This window comes from Amphiprion ocellaris, chromosome 22 (assembly GCF_022539595.1).
Source record: "Amphiprion ocellaris isolate individual 3 ecotype Okinawa chromosome 22, ASM2253959v1, whole genome shotgun sequence".
Lineage (NCBI taxonomy): Eukaryota > Metazoa > Chordata > Actinopteri > Pomacentridae > Amphiprion > Amphiprion ocellaris.
The window spans coordinates 18,019,511-18,033,204 of NC_072787.1; the positions used below are offsets into that span (position 1 = coordinate 18,019,511).

A 13,694-nucleotide genomic window follows, 5' to 3' on the forward strand; every position below is an offset into this window, starting at 1 on the left:
AATACGTCATCACTCTGCGCCGTGCCCCCGGAAGAGAACGGTCACGTGTTTGTGGGTCATATCAACAATATTATCTTCACGGAGATACACGTGTAGTCTGAGGTACTTATATGATTAAAATAGGGAATATCTTTAATCCTGTACGATTTACTTGTGCCGGTTTATGTTGTTGTACAGTGAAAAGAAGGCTAGCCTGCTAAAGCTAACGCTGTCTTAGCTTACAAACAGATACCCGACGTTTAACTTGTAGAAATGAAAGGCAAGTGGAAGCAGAATAGCAAAAAGAAGAAGGGCAATGTGGTGTTGCAGAAGTACATGGTGGCAGTGGATGATTTTGTTAAAAGCAAAAGTGGCCCAGAGGAAACAGAGAGCGACCATGGGTTGAGATTTGTTAAGAAGAAAAGCAGAAAGGAGCTACGCAAAGAAAAGCGCAAAATGAAAAAAGCCAAAATGAAGAGTCATTATGAGGGCAAAAAGACTGTCACCATACCACCTGGTGACGGGGAAAACTCTGAAAAACAACCAGAGGTGCAGAAGAAGACGCAGAAGAAGCAGAAGATGGATAAGTCAAAGAACGAGGTGTCAAAAACACAGTCAGCCAATTCTGCTAATGCTTCTACAGAGAACATTAAAAAACCTCAGACTTCCAAGAAAGTTAACAAGCTTAAAGAATCAAGAAAAATGGCACTTTTGGAAGCAAATGAACAAGAGGACAGAGAAATAAAGAAGCTGGAGCGATGCCTCGGATTGAACAAGAGGAAAAACAAGAAAACTCTCCCACAGTCTTTTGTGGCTGACGGACTTGATTACATCCTGGGCATGCTTGACTCTGGATCATCAGCTGTGGGGATGTATGATGATGATGACGACATGGACATCGCCAAAGACAACTTTGAGAAACTTGACGAGAACGACTCTGAGCTGTCAGGTGAGGACAAAGAAGATGAGGATGAGATGATGAGTGAAGGCAGCGAGGATGACAATGAAAATGAGGTTGATGATGACGAAGAGGATGATAGGAGTGTTGATGAAGATGAAATGGATGAAGAGGAGGAAGGAGAGGAGGAGGAACTGGATGATGAGGAGGAAGTGGACGATGAAGAGGATAAGCTGAATGAGGGTGATGCAGCTGACTCAGAGGACGAAAATGAAGAGGAAGCAGATGATCCTGACATAAAAACATCAGGCTCAAAGTCAGAAGCTGTGAGTTCAAATACGTGAAATAACTGTTTATGATTTGATATCTTGCATCCAGTGTAATTATAAACAAATTTTTCAAATGTTTAGGTCACCTCTACAACTGGCAAGTATGTTCCGCCTCATCTGCGAAACATTGGAGATGACAAGCGCAAAGCTGAGCTGGAAAAGCTGAAAAGGAATGTGAAAGGCCTGTTGAACAGGTAACAGTCCTAGCACAACACAACACAAGTTATTACAACTTTGATAGTCTTTTTTCTGTTATTACCATGGCTTCTTGGGAATATCGTCCTGTGAATGCAAAATAAAATTGCCTGTATAATCTCAAAATCCTTTAAAATTGCGTTTTGAAACAATGCGATTAACAAATCACAAAAGCTGCAACTTATAAGGTGTCATGCAAGCATTTCTTACACAGGGTTTAAACTGCCGTGTAAATGGTTTCACATATTTGTGCCATCCTGCTTGTGTAACAGTCAAGCTCCTGAAGTTATCTCACATGGCAATGCTTAAATCAGGTTACACAGTGAACATTGAACTGAAGCTTAGCTTTAGAAAAATTGCAGTTAGTTTCCCCAAATTGTTTAGCTGTAATTCACGCTATTCAGCAGATTTATCATTTTCAGACACCCTCACAATAAATGATGATTGCAGGTTTGTGATGGCCAGTTAGTGCTGCTGACCATATTAGACCTGCATGTAAATTAGTTTCAGTATGCATTATTAGTTACAATGCCACACCAGTTTTGTAACATAAAAAATACATTGAAATATCCTCAAACTGTTTCCAATGAATCCCACACGAATAAAGAAGCTGCACAAAAACATAAAAATGTGTATTGGTTTTATAAATGGGGCATTTGCATTTTTTTTGCCAAGTCTTAGGTTCAACCGAAAGATTTTTGAGGAAAAAAAATATGATTTTAAGGTGACTGTCCTGCAACCAATCAGAAAATGCAGGTCCATGTTCTCAAAGCAGACGCTGAATTCCAATCATAAAATCTGAGGACAGTGTCCTCTTCAAATGTCCTATGTTCACACAGTATACACTCTTGACATTTGAGGTCGAAATCAGTTTAAACAACTTTTTTCTATCTGCATCCAAAGTTTGTCTGTTAAATTCCTGAAATTGAAAGTGCCAAAGTGTCTGAAACTGATAATTAATGCGACATCTTCAGGTTAAGTGAGCCCAACATGGCGTCCATCTGTGGTCAGCTGGAGGAGCTGTACATGGGCTGCAGCAGGAAGGACATGAACGACACCTTGACAGAGGTGCTGCTAGCAGCCTGCGTCACCCCGACTCTGATGCCGGACAGACTACTGATGGAGCACGTCCTGCTGGTCAGCGTCCTCCATCATGCTGTGGGGCTGGAGGTAAGAACGTCTTCTTTAATCCTAAATTTACAGGGGTTGACTTTCAAAGAACATACAATCGACAAGAAAGGCAATCATGTGTGATCACATATGGTGCTGGTCAGCAGAATACGCTTTTCCCTCTGGGTATTAAAACAGTAAATGCCTATAAATTGAACTTTTAGAAAGGTTTTCATTTGTGTAGGTAAGTCTCTTCCAAAGAGAGGCATTCAGCTCACTATCTGCTACACTGATAAGAGATCAGCAGCGTTTTATTTTACCTACCTGTGTGAGAGATGGTAACTACTGACCTGAAAACTGACATCAGCCTTTGGATTATTCATTGGAGGCTTTTTCCTTGTTCACACGTCTCAACTGTAAGCTAATACCCTTTAGATTAATTGGAAAGGTAACACTCTGATTTCCTTTGCCTTGGGGTGTAATTGGATTGTTATCTCTCCATTGTTTTGACTTGTAATTCTGCAATAGACCTGAAAAAGGGTAGTTAGTAAAATAAGCCTCAGTAACACTTGAGAAGTCACAGTCTGAGGGATTTTTGGAGCAAAATTTAGTATTTTTGCAACTTTGATAGTATTTTTGTAGGTTTTCCATCATGATGATAACATTTTACTTTCCGAAAAGTCAAGAAAATTACCTCTGATGTCTTTTTCTGATGAATTCTCCTTCACATCGTTCTCGCACCTCATGACATTTCCATTGAGGTCAAGGAAAGATGTGAAGAAGAATTCATATGGGTGTAGGAGAAAACAGCTGTGGTGTTAAGAGAATTCAGCTACACTTAAACTGGGCAACGTAGAAATGCTTTTAGCTTTGCTGCTGCAAGGAATTGTAGAATGACATTATCTCCTCTTTTTTGATTAAGAATGTGTCCTGTGCTAGGAGCAATAAGAAAGCAAGTAGTGAAGCACTTTTCCTCAGCATTTAGAGAATACAGCCTGCTCTTATCTTTGCTGCCATTGGATGCTTCTGGGTCATTAAAGGTAGTTAGGAATCTTCCCAAAACAAAAAAGATAGTTAGACTACAACCATTAATTTTACTGCAGAGTCAATTAAGTGTAACTGTGATGTATTTTTGCAGCGCATTAGGAGGATATTTTAAGGCAAATGCATGGTGTGTGTTCATGCAAAGTGTGGAGCTATAGTGTGTTTGTGCAGATCTAACATTGCTGATATTTTATCAAACACAGATATTAATAACAGCAGCTGTGTTCACGCTTTACCTCTTCCAGGTCGGAGCCCATTTTCTGGAGACGGTCGTGCGAAAGTTTGACGACTTGTACAAGAAGCCAAGTGAAAGCAAAGAGAGCGACAACCTGATCGCCATTGTTGCTCACCTCTACAACTTCCAAGTGGTACATTGCGCCCTCATTTTTGACATCCTAAAACTGCTGGTGAGAACATTCACCGAGAAGGACATTGAACTAGTTCTGTTTGTACTGAGGAATGTCGGCTTCGCCCTGAGGAAGGATGACGCTCTGGCTCTCAAGGAGCTCATCTCTGAAGCCCAACGCAAGGCCAGCGACATGGGCTCCAAGTTTAAGGATCAGACCAGGGTAGGACAAAGAGAATAACTTTTTTCTTTGCTATTCATTTAGCTGACATTCTTAACTATGTATCATTGACTCCAGAGCTGTGTAATTGATTTTTTTGATTTTGGATCATGTTTGGAAGCTTATCTAACAAATAAAAACTTGTCTCTAGGTACGTTTCATGCTAGAAACTATGCTGGCTTTAAAAAACAATGATATGAGGAAGATCCCCGGCTATGATCCTGAGCCTGTGGAGAGACTGAGGAAGTTGCAGAGGACTCTGGTAGGGGCACTATCCTTATTTCCCTACACTGGTGAAAATAGATTGAGATATTTTAAATGTGTACTTAATAGGCCCTCATTTTATTAATCAACCTGAACATGAGTGTCATGTGTATTTTCAAGATGTTATCTTTGTAGTAGCCTCCACTTTGACCACCAGGGGGCCCCACAGTATCATCTTTAAAGGAGTGAGACTCCACTGTGATGCAGTGTCAACTTGCTAATGTGGTGTTTTTTTTTTTAAATATTTTATAACTAGTGTTAGCCCAGGAGATGTACTTGTGACTAATAACCATTGTGTGTCATATTCAGATCCACCGGAGTGCAGGGGGCAGCGACATGAAACTGAGGGTCTCTCTGGATAATCTCCTGGCAGCAGAGCAGGTGGGCCGCTGGTGGATCGTCGGCTCATCATGGAGCGGAGCGCCAATGATCAGCAAGCAAGACGACACAACCACAAAACACAGTACTGCTGAAGGACAGGTAGAGTACTGGAACCACAGAAAAACAGGATATTGTAGCAGAGCAAATGTTTTAAGTAGGAATCCTCATACAGATGTGTATCCAGCAGCTGCTTCTGATGTAAAAGGCTCAAACGAAACCATGCTATGATGGGACAGCAGATACTAAATTACATTTAGTAGTACAATATCATCAGGCTACATCTCTATATAGTGCTGTTACTGGTCAGTATTAAGGATGGATATTGAACCTTGAAAAATGAATCAATAGCACAGAGTCTCAAAAGTTTTCTTAGTAAGATGCATCATTTTTGTTCAACTGTTATTCATATCTTGACTCATATTAAGATGATATTTAACATTTAGTAGATTTGTCTTATCTTTTGTCAAAAATAAATGAGATTCATAGAAACGCATGTTCAGATTTCTCAAAGTAAGCTGTTAGAGAAAAGTGTGTGTGTGTGTGTTTTTTTTTTTTTTTTTAAGAATTAGTAACAAAAAATGACACAGTGTAAAAATGTGTATTTGATAATAGCAGCATTTCTAACTTACCTTTGGTCGTTGTTTTATTTCTTACAGTTTAGTGCTAAAGTTTTAGACCTGGCGAGGAAACAGAGGATGAACACTGATGTCAGAAGAAACATCTTCTGTGTGATAATGACCAGTGAAGATTACCTGGACGCATTTGAAAAACTGTTGAGGTTTGTTTTGGCTCACATCTGTGTCCTTTTTCGAGAAATTAGTCCAGCGAAAATGGAATGAAAAAAATTCAATGTGCTATTTATAGACGAGTCCAGCCCACTTGGAAGGTTGATTTTTTTTTTCTCAAATCTTTTTTATTTGCTCTGTGTAAAAGGATGGGTCTGAAGGACAAGCAGGAGAGAGAGATTGTTCACGTTCTGATGGACTGCTGTCTGCAAGAGAAAACCTTCAACGCCTTCTATGCTGTTCTGGGAGAGAAATTCTGCTCCCATGATCGCCGCTTTCAGGTACTCTTACGAACAAAAACTGAACAAAACTGGTAACATCAATGCTGCATGTCAAAAAAATGATTATCATACAATTTAAAACAGTCTCTGCATCATCCATGTGATAATTTAAAACAGCTTCAAGTTGTTAGAGGAAGATTAAATAGCGTAAACACTGAGAAAGGGTACATTTAATTACCTGGTATATGTGTGTGACCACCCAGTCTCCTAAACTGTGTGCGACCTGTAGTTCACCTCAGCAGTGTGGGAGCTTCTAACACCTCTCATGTCTGATTTGACTCAAACTGTGACTACAAACAATGGGGGTGAGACCACACTTCCTTCTCTGCTACCATGTAGGCCAAGCAGCTCATATCAGAAACTGATGACTATTGTCCTCATCAAAGAGCTTGAAACGGAGCTGGTGGGAATGTTTGCGGTTCACATGTAAACTGGACCCAGAATGGAGGGTTACCTGTGTAGGGAAGTTGGTAATAGGATGTCTGCCACTGATGTGTTCAGAGACGTCATTCTACTTAGATTCCCTGTATCTCCTATGTGTTTGTGGATTTAAATATTCTGTCAAACCTTCTCCTAGGTGACTTTCCAGTTCAGCCTATGGGACAAGTTCAGGGAGCTGTCCAACCTTTCCAGCAGCACCTTTAACAATCTGGTCCAGCTTGTCTCCCGCTTCGTTCAGACAAAGTGCCTCTCACTCTCCATTCTCAAAGTAAGTCATAAGTTATGTGTAACATGTAGATTTCAGTATATTACATTTTATATATTATGAAGTTAAATATAGGTCCTTAAACGTATTCTTTGAAGTCATTTCTGTGTTTGTCTCTATAGGTAATAGAGTTTGGGGAGCTAGATAAACCCACAGTGCGCTTCTTGCGTCAGCTGCTAACCAAACTGCTTAAAGAAACTGAACCCGAGGAGCTAGCCGTCATATTTGGAAGGTAAGCATCTTTGTCCATGTACAATATCATAAAAATTACAGACTCACAGTCGCCTCTAGCCCCACGGTGGTTGAAGCAGCCACACACACATACTAATAAGCCCAATTAGGCATAACAGTGGCTCAGAAGAATACAAAAGTCTAACAACCACAATATTATTTTATAGCAATTTGGTTGAAACTCATAGAAGAATACATCTGTCAATGTGATCTTAATGTACAAAGTGCTGTGCTGACTATAAACATATGGTATCTTTCATAATAATTATTGTTAAAATGCACTTTTTTTGATTTGTTTTGATTTTTGAAAAAACAGCCTCTACTTTGGAAACACTGGTCCAGATCAGCGTTTCAGAAATAACCTCCGTCTGTACTAACCAGCCTGAACCCACCCATCACATGACAATTCACATACACTAGAGATAAACAGGGAGCTAGGAGTTGATTGCTTTGTTGTGAAAAATACTACAGGACAGTAAGGCCAGAGAAGTCTTTCCTAACTGTTAATTAGGTGGGAATGCTGATCAAGTCTGATATCTTTGTTTTCTTCTGGAAAACAGTCACATGGTGAAGCTGTGATAAATCAAGGAATGAAACATTGCTGTATAGTGATGTTCAAAGTGAGAGGAAAGACCAGAGTCATCAAGATTCATCCTCTGAGGACCACGAATGTCTGTGACATTGTACTGAATTTTGTGGCAAACCAACCAGCAGATGTTGGAATTTTTTGTCCAGATCAAATTGATGGAGAGACTAAAAATTAGCATCAATAGATCTTTACTACTAGCATGGCTTCAGGGTCTATAGAGGTTAGCATAGTTAAGCAATGCTAACCTCTGTTAGCCCACATCTTGAAAAACCAAGTAAGTCACAGTTATTTAGCATGTTTTAAACAACTTGTTAACCCAAAATGCTAGTAGATTTACCTGATTACTTTAAATGTTAATGTTATGACTTTACTTTTTACTTTGGATTTAGAGAAATCCAACACATCCAAAAATTTCATTTGAACAAGAAAGAACTCCCTGTTACCAGAAGGAGAACCAGCCTCAGGGAGGAAGACCATCTGCCTCAATCAGTCGGGGTGACGGGAGAGCCGAGAGAAAAATATGAGCAGCGAGAAACAGACAGACAACAAACAAGAGCACAAAATGTCCTTCGCACTATGTAGAAGCCTGAAAATCAATGTCCCTCATTGTTTCCCATCCACCAGGATTTCAGGAATTCCCAAGCTAGGAATGCTGCGGGAGGGCTTGAAGCTTTTCATCAGCCACTTCCTCCTGAAGAATGCCCAGTCGCAGGGACCAGCTGAGCAAGCAGCAGTGCTGTCAGAGCGCGCTCAGGTCGCCACCAAAGCCATGGAGGCCAAAGAGGCCAAGCTCAAACTGTAAAACGCACACACACACGCACGCACGCACACACACACACACACACAGTATAACACCTACTGTGGAACAAGAAAGTGGAACAGAAGGAGGCTTGTTTGTGCAAAATGCTCCTAGTACAAAAACACAAACATACAGTTTACTTAAAGAAGAAATGAATATGTTTTTAATATTAAATTGACAACTTTGACTTGGGATAGCCTCTTGAATTTTTAAATTCTGGGTGAAACTGTCTTAGCACTATGTACAGTATTTTAATGCAGTGCATACTGGTTCAACTTTACTATTTTGCAATTAATAATAACACATTTTACTTCTGTTTCATGATTGTTTGATAGCAATGTTACAATAGTTGTACTTTTTCAAGCACTAGACTACACTGTCCTTCCTGGTGCTTGTATATTTGTTAAAAACACGGTTGAACAAGTATTGTAACTTGCCAGACTAACATCAGCGTTCATGTCAATAAAACTGCAATAAATTACAAACCTTCTGCTTAAAGCTTTGACTCATTTCAAGGAAGAAAGAAACCATTTTATCATCTTCGTCTGTGCCTTAACATTTTCATCTGAGCCTTAGTATAGAGTTAATATTGCACCATTCAGACACCTGGAGCCATTCTTCTGGGCTTTACTGAGTCTATTTACACCTTACAGAGAATAAAGCATATTTTAATAAAGTCCTTTTCACTCCTAAACACAGTTGATCAGCGAATATCCTTTTGTTGATATTTCCACTTGGCTGCTGTGAGTGTGACTTAAACAGTGAGAACACAGGGACGCTGGTTCATTCAGTGTTTACACGCCCTGATGACATGACCCGGGGGACTGAATCGAGCCTATTCTGTTTGCTCACTGACACTAGTGTCCTCCCGCATGGTTAACATAGCAGAGTCATTCTGTTACATTTGATACTTGTGCCTATTAATTAGCTCCATTGGTGCGGCCTGTATCAATCTAAGGCTGGAGCGTGGCCTGAGGTCAGGAATCGGCCACCGAGGTCAGCCAGGGGAAATGTTCCTCAGTGACTGTAGTGAGCTCATGGTGAAGCGAGGTAAGAGCTATTTTAATTCCATGTAACTTTAAAGATTCACTGGTGGTTAAAGGACTTGAGGAGCACATCACTTCACCAACATAAGGATGCAAACGCACTGGTGTATTCACTGAAAAAATGAGAAAAACGGGAGAATTTGCCTGTTAAAAGTGGAGATAATGACATCAATAGACTCACTGTGCGGTCCTTTGTCTGCAGCCAGGAGCCTGAGAGTTTCCTTCAGCTTCACCTGGTGTACTCTGGTTGGGTTTGACCCTCAGCTGAACTTTGATTTCGTCTGCTAAAGCAAACAGCTGAAGATAACCAGCAGATCCTTCGGTAATCCTGTTACAAATGGCACATAATCAGTCAAACCCTGCTATAGATTAAGGCTGGTGACTGCGGGGGAAATGATAACACGGAAATCAATTTGTTTTCTGGAAAGTAGCTGATGCACAGTAACAGCACATGTACAGGTGAGTTTTTCAGTTGTCCTAAAAGCTCAGTCAGACTAGTTGGCATCACGTAATTTCAAAATTATATATTCAAATAAAGACCAAATCTGAAAAAAAGATCATGTTAGATATGAACACATTAGACAGCAACACAGGAGAAATAAATAAATGTTTTATGTAGATAGGAAAACGAGGCTTCATTTGCATTAGAGGAGGGTTTTTCTTGAAAATGCAGAACCCAAATGATGAGGCCAGTTTATGTTAATTTTTTATCTGCTGCTACTCTTTGGTTATAAACAAAGAGGCATTTATATCATAGACAGACATTCTTGCATATTTGATCCCACCTGACCTATCCAAGAGAGAAATAGTTTCTGCTCTAGTTCAACAAAAAATAAACTTATGTATGGGGTTCATTCTGTAAAACAACTTTTATTTTATGTAATAATGTTATTATTCTTAATTTTTTGGCTGAATTTTTAATGATTTCAGGGCTGGAAATAGTTGCCTGAGCAGCCAAGCTGTCGCTTAACACTCCTTGTAAATGGTTTATTAATACGAGCCCATTGCTAGTGTGGTGTGAAATGTTTCCTCCGTCTGACTGCCTACTTGCTGTTTGCTCTCGCTGCACGTTTGCACAGATCCGACAGCGCTATTAACAGTAATTCCCATGACCCGACCTGTCAGAGCAAGGAGAAAAACACAAGCCTCTGTCCGCCTGCAGCCTCAAACACCGCAACTAAACCATAAATCACGGAACTGCGTGAAATAAAGCGAGAAGGAGATGCGCCAAAATATATAATTTTCTATCAAACATTTTTATTTCACATTGTTTGCAGCAAGAGAGACGCTAAACAATAATTTAGCATGCACTTGAATGACTATTTTTTATAAATACAGTATAGAAAAATAAACATAACATTTTGTAGCTTGATATGACACACTGTACTGAAGTGTAATCACAAAGAACAAAACAAGACAACAAACCGTTTAGTGTGTGGGCTATAGGATATCATTGAAATGTTATTGCTGACAAACTAACCATCACAACAGGGGCAGATTGCAAAAATCCTGAGCCAGTTTACAGCGTTTGCATATAACCATGCAAGAAGTCACAGTTTACCTATAGCCGAATGATGCTCCTATATGTGAGGATAAAGTCTCCTGCTTTTATTGCTTGTTTATGACACGACGGTCTACTTTTGACCTAATGCTTTATTCTTTTCATAACAAAACAAAAATCTCAATAATTCCACGTGGAGGTTGGATTACATGCAACTGCATTTAACAGCGAAAATCCCCCAGAGTCATTAGAAACGGAGATCTTCCACTTTCGCCCCCTTTTATTTTGCGTCAGCTTCAAGGCTGTGGACTTATGTCACTGTTGTGATTCCTCTCGTCGTCTGAAGAGCAGTCTGACGAGTTGTAGAGGAAATTGTCGCCCTCGTCGTCGTCACTGTCCCTGAAGTCTCTTATTCTGCCGTTTTTTGAGTCTGTCTTGCTGTGATAATCCGACTGTTCGAGTCCGTCTGATTTCTCCTGGCCGCCCTTGGATCCTTTCTGTTTCTCGGCCTCCTGGGCGGCCTGCTCTTTAGCCTTCTTACTTCTCTTCCACTTCATGCGTCTGTTCTGGAACCAGATTTTAACCTGGAGAAAGGACAAATAATTATGTCTAATTGATTTGCGCATATATATCCAGAGCACATCTAATTTCCTGGTGGCTAAGACGCACAGAAAAGCTACTGTGGCTGCAGTGCCCATGGATCTTTTCAATCCAAATCGTCTACTCTTTTGTCTCTTTTGATTTCCTATCATCTATTTAGAATACATTGCCCTATAATTTCATAAAGTACCCTTGAAATGCTTTAAAATAACTTGTAAAGAAAAAAGGGAACGGTGCGTAACCGTGCGTAAAGGTCACCAGTCCACCTGACATTGACCTCTTAGGTGTTGGAATTATCCCACGCTGAAAACTCGTCAAAATTCTCATTTAATCGAAAAACTGAGTTTACATCCAATCAATTTGAACATGTAAAACCAATTGGTATTTTTCAGTGTTTATTTAGAATGGAAAAATGAGGGTGGAAAAAAATCTGGATAATTTTGCGTTTATTTTTTTAATATTAAAAACCAAGCATTTCTTAGGTATTTTGTGGTGCAAACCTTTAAATAAAACGTGCTACATGTGCAGAAAATAATATTTAATAATACCGTAATAATAATATTTACCTGAGTTTCTGTCAGCATGAGGGACGTGGCCACTTCGAATCGCTTCGGTCGTGAGAGATACTTATTAAGTTTGAACTGATGCTCCAGTTCCAGCAGCTGCTGACTTGTGAATGCAGTTCTTGGTCTCCTGCACTTTCCAAGCAAGTTAGACTGCGCCTGAGCTGCAAGAATAAAACAAATCAATAAGAATAAATCAATTTTATACATATGAGAGTGTTTCACAGCAACGTCTGCCATATATTTTAATACAAACTGTATCCAATAGTTGATTTATTTATATTAAAAAATATATATTACAAATTACTCATAATATTCGAAAACATTTCTGTTTTGAGGGGTATTTCAGAATTAATATTGCAAGCATTTGCAAAATGACTATGCCAGCCCTCTTGTGGCTCAATATAATAGACTACATTTCCCCGGGTGTCCGTGTTTTCTGCTCCACATATGAATATGCCCATAGACAAGCTATTTGCCACTTCATTTTGAACAAATCTGTTAAAACGAGCAAGGACAAAAAGGCAGTATCTGGTGAGCAAATAGCATGTCGACTGTGGGTTTCACACTCCTCTGCCACTTTCCCACTGTCCATTATCTGTCCATTTTAGTTCCTTTCAGAAAAACCATCACTTATGACAGCCTCCTTCATTCAGACGATAATTTACGAATAGAAATTTGCACCAGAAATTAAAAAGTAAAATCCAGTAAGAATTTAGTATTCGGCTTGTCTTAAAACATCGGGCAGGCCTCCATTATTTTTAAGGCTGTTCAATACATTTTGGTTAAATAACACAAAGTGGACTTCTTTGGGAATCTACTACACATAACCAACAGCTTACATAATATTTTTTTCTATTTATTTTGACTGAAAAGCAAAGAAAATTGCCTGATTATTCTGTAATGAAACTGTTACTCACAGTTGAAGTCAGACATTTTGGGAAGCATCATCCCGGCTGTGGAGACCCGGAGCCAGTGGTCCAGCTGGAAGGTGCTGGCTGTCAGTTTAATGGGATCACTGGTGTGGTGGTGATGGGAGCCGTGTGGATAGGAGTAGGACAGGGCAGGGTGTTGGCCTGTGAGGGCAGCAGCGGAGTAGGTGTACATGGGATGACCGTAGAGAGCCTGCGCCGGGATCCCTGCAGTGCTCTGCGGATGTAATCCAACCATGCTGTGCGGGCTGTTGAGGAAACCCGGTTTGGGAATCAGCCCGCAGGTGGAAATCCTCGGAGGGGACGGCGTCTCGGTGCGTAAAGACTCGGCACTGGTGGTCAGCTCCGGAGCCGCCACGCTCCCAGACGACGAGATGGAGGACGAGGAGGACAGGGAAGTCACAAGAGCCAGCGGCGAGGTCTGCACCTTGGGTGTATCGACTGCTAAAAGCGCGTCAATGCGAAAGTTTTTGGATTTCTCCATTGGTCACCCGGTGCACGTCCTTGTCGCCTCTGCTGCAGTTAAAACTGAAGGAGAAGTCGGTGCCGTTTTCCCACCTCTCAAAAGTTATGATGTGATCCGGAGTGTGAGAGAGGAGCTCCGTGTCACGCTTAATCCCCGTCAGATGGAGGCGATTGGTGCATTGGTCGAGCAGGGGGCTGTCCCAAGCGCAACAACAGACCCAACAACGCCTCTCTGCTCTAATCACTGTGCCGCAAACTGCCGGCTGCGTTGTTGCTTCCATAAAATATTGCTATTACAGGAAAATGACGCAAACGTTCGAAATAAAACTTGGGTTTGTTTCGGTCAGGTATAATTGGATGCTATTTTTGCCTTTATTTAATTCACTAACACGTTAATGGCACGTTTACAGCGTCATAAAAGAGGATTCGT

The 13,694-nt window shown here is 40.5% G+C and overlaps 2 protein-coding genes across 2 annotated transcripts; one reads left to right on the forward strand and one right to left on the reverse strand.

The window, feature by feature from the left end:
- The first annotated feature begins 22 nt into the window (after positions 1 to 22).
- On the forward strand, positions 23 to 8,642 carry nom1 (nucleolar protein with MIF4G domain 1). The gene is made up of 11 exons (XM_023287564.3): positions 23 to 1,203; positions 1,288 to 1,400; positions 2,376 to 2,571; positions 3,801 to 4,124; positions 4,273 to 4,383; positions 4,695 to 4,865; positions 5,423 to 5,544; positions 5,700 to 5,832; positions 6,410 to 6,541; positions 6,661 to 6,770; positions 7,983 to 8,642. The coding sequence occupies exons 1-11, from the start codon at positions 253 to 255 to the stop codon at positions 8,158 to 8,160; spliced, it is 2,541 nt and encodes an 846-aa protein (XP_023143332.2). The 5' UTR covers positions 23 to 252; the 3' UTR covers positions 8,161 to 8,642.
- Positions 8,643 to 10,438: 1,796 nt separating this feature from the next.
- On the reverse strand, positions 10,439 to 13,394 carry mnx1 (motor neuron and pancreas homeobox 1). The gene is made up of 3 exons (XM_023287572.3): positions 12,788 to 13,394; positions 11,871 to 12,031; positions 10,439 to 11,288 (listed from the first exon to the last, which is right to left on the reverse strand). The coding sequence occupies exons 1-3, from the start codon at positions 13,281 to 13,283 to the stop codon at positions 11,001 to 11,003; spliced, it is 945 nt and encodes a 314-aa protein (XP_023143340.1). The 5' UTR covers positions 13,284 to 13,394; the 3' UTR covers positions 10,439 to 11,000.
- Between the last annotated feature and the right edge of the window lie 300 nt (positions 13,395 to 13,694).

What these genes read in the sequence shown, in the direction of transcription:
- mnx1 (XM_023287572.3), bottom strand. Translation starts at nt 13,283, where the DNA reads ATGGAGAAATCCAAAAACTTTCGCATTGACGCGCTTTTAGCAGTCGAT. An exon ending in CAAAATGTCTGACTTCAACT is followed by an intron (nt 12,032 to 12,787) that starts GTGAGTAACAGT and finishes TTATTCTTGCAG; the next exon opens with CTCAGGCGCAGTCTAACTTG. An exon ending in TCATGCTGACAGAAACTCAG is followed by an intron (nt 11,289 to 11,870) that starts GTAAATATTATT and finishes TCCTTTCTCCAG; the next exon opens with GTTAAAATCTGGTTCCAGAA.
- nom1 (XM_023287564.3), top strand. Translation starts at nt 253, where the DNA reads ATGAAAGGCAAGTGGAAGCAGAATAGCAAAAAGAAGAAGGGCAATGTG. An exon ending in CCCATGATCGCCGCTTTCAG is followed by an intron (nt 5,833 to 6,409) that starts GTACTCTTACGA and finishes ACCTTCTCCTAG; the next exon opens with GTGACTTTCCAGTTCAGCCT. An exon ending in CTAGCCGTCATATTTGGAAG is followed by an intron (nt 6,771 to 7,982) that starts GTAAGCATCTTT and finishes CCCATCCACCAG; the next exon opens with GATTTCAGGAATTCCCAAGC.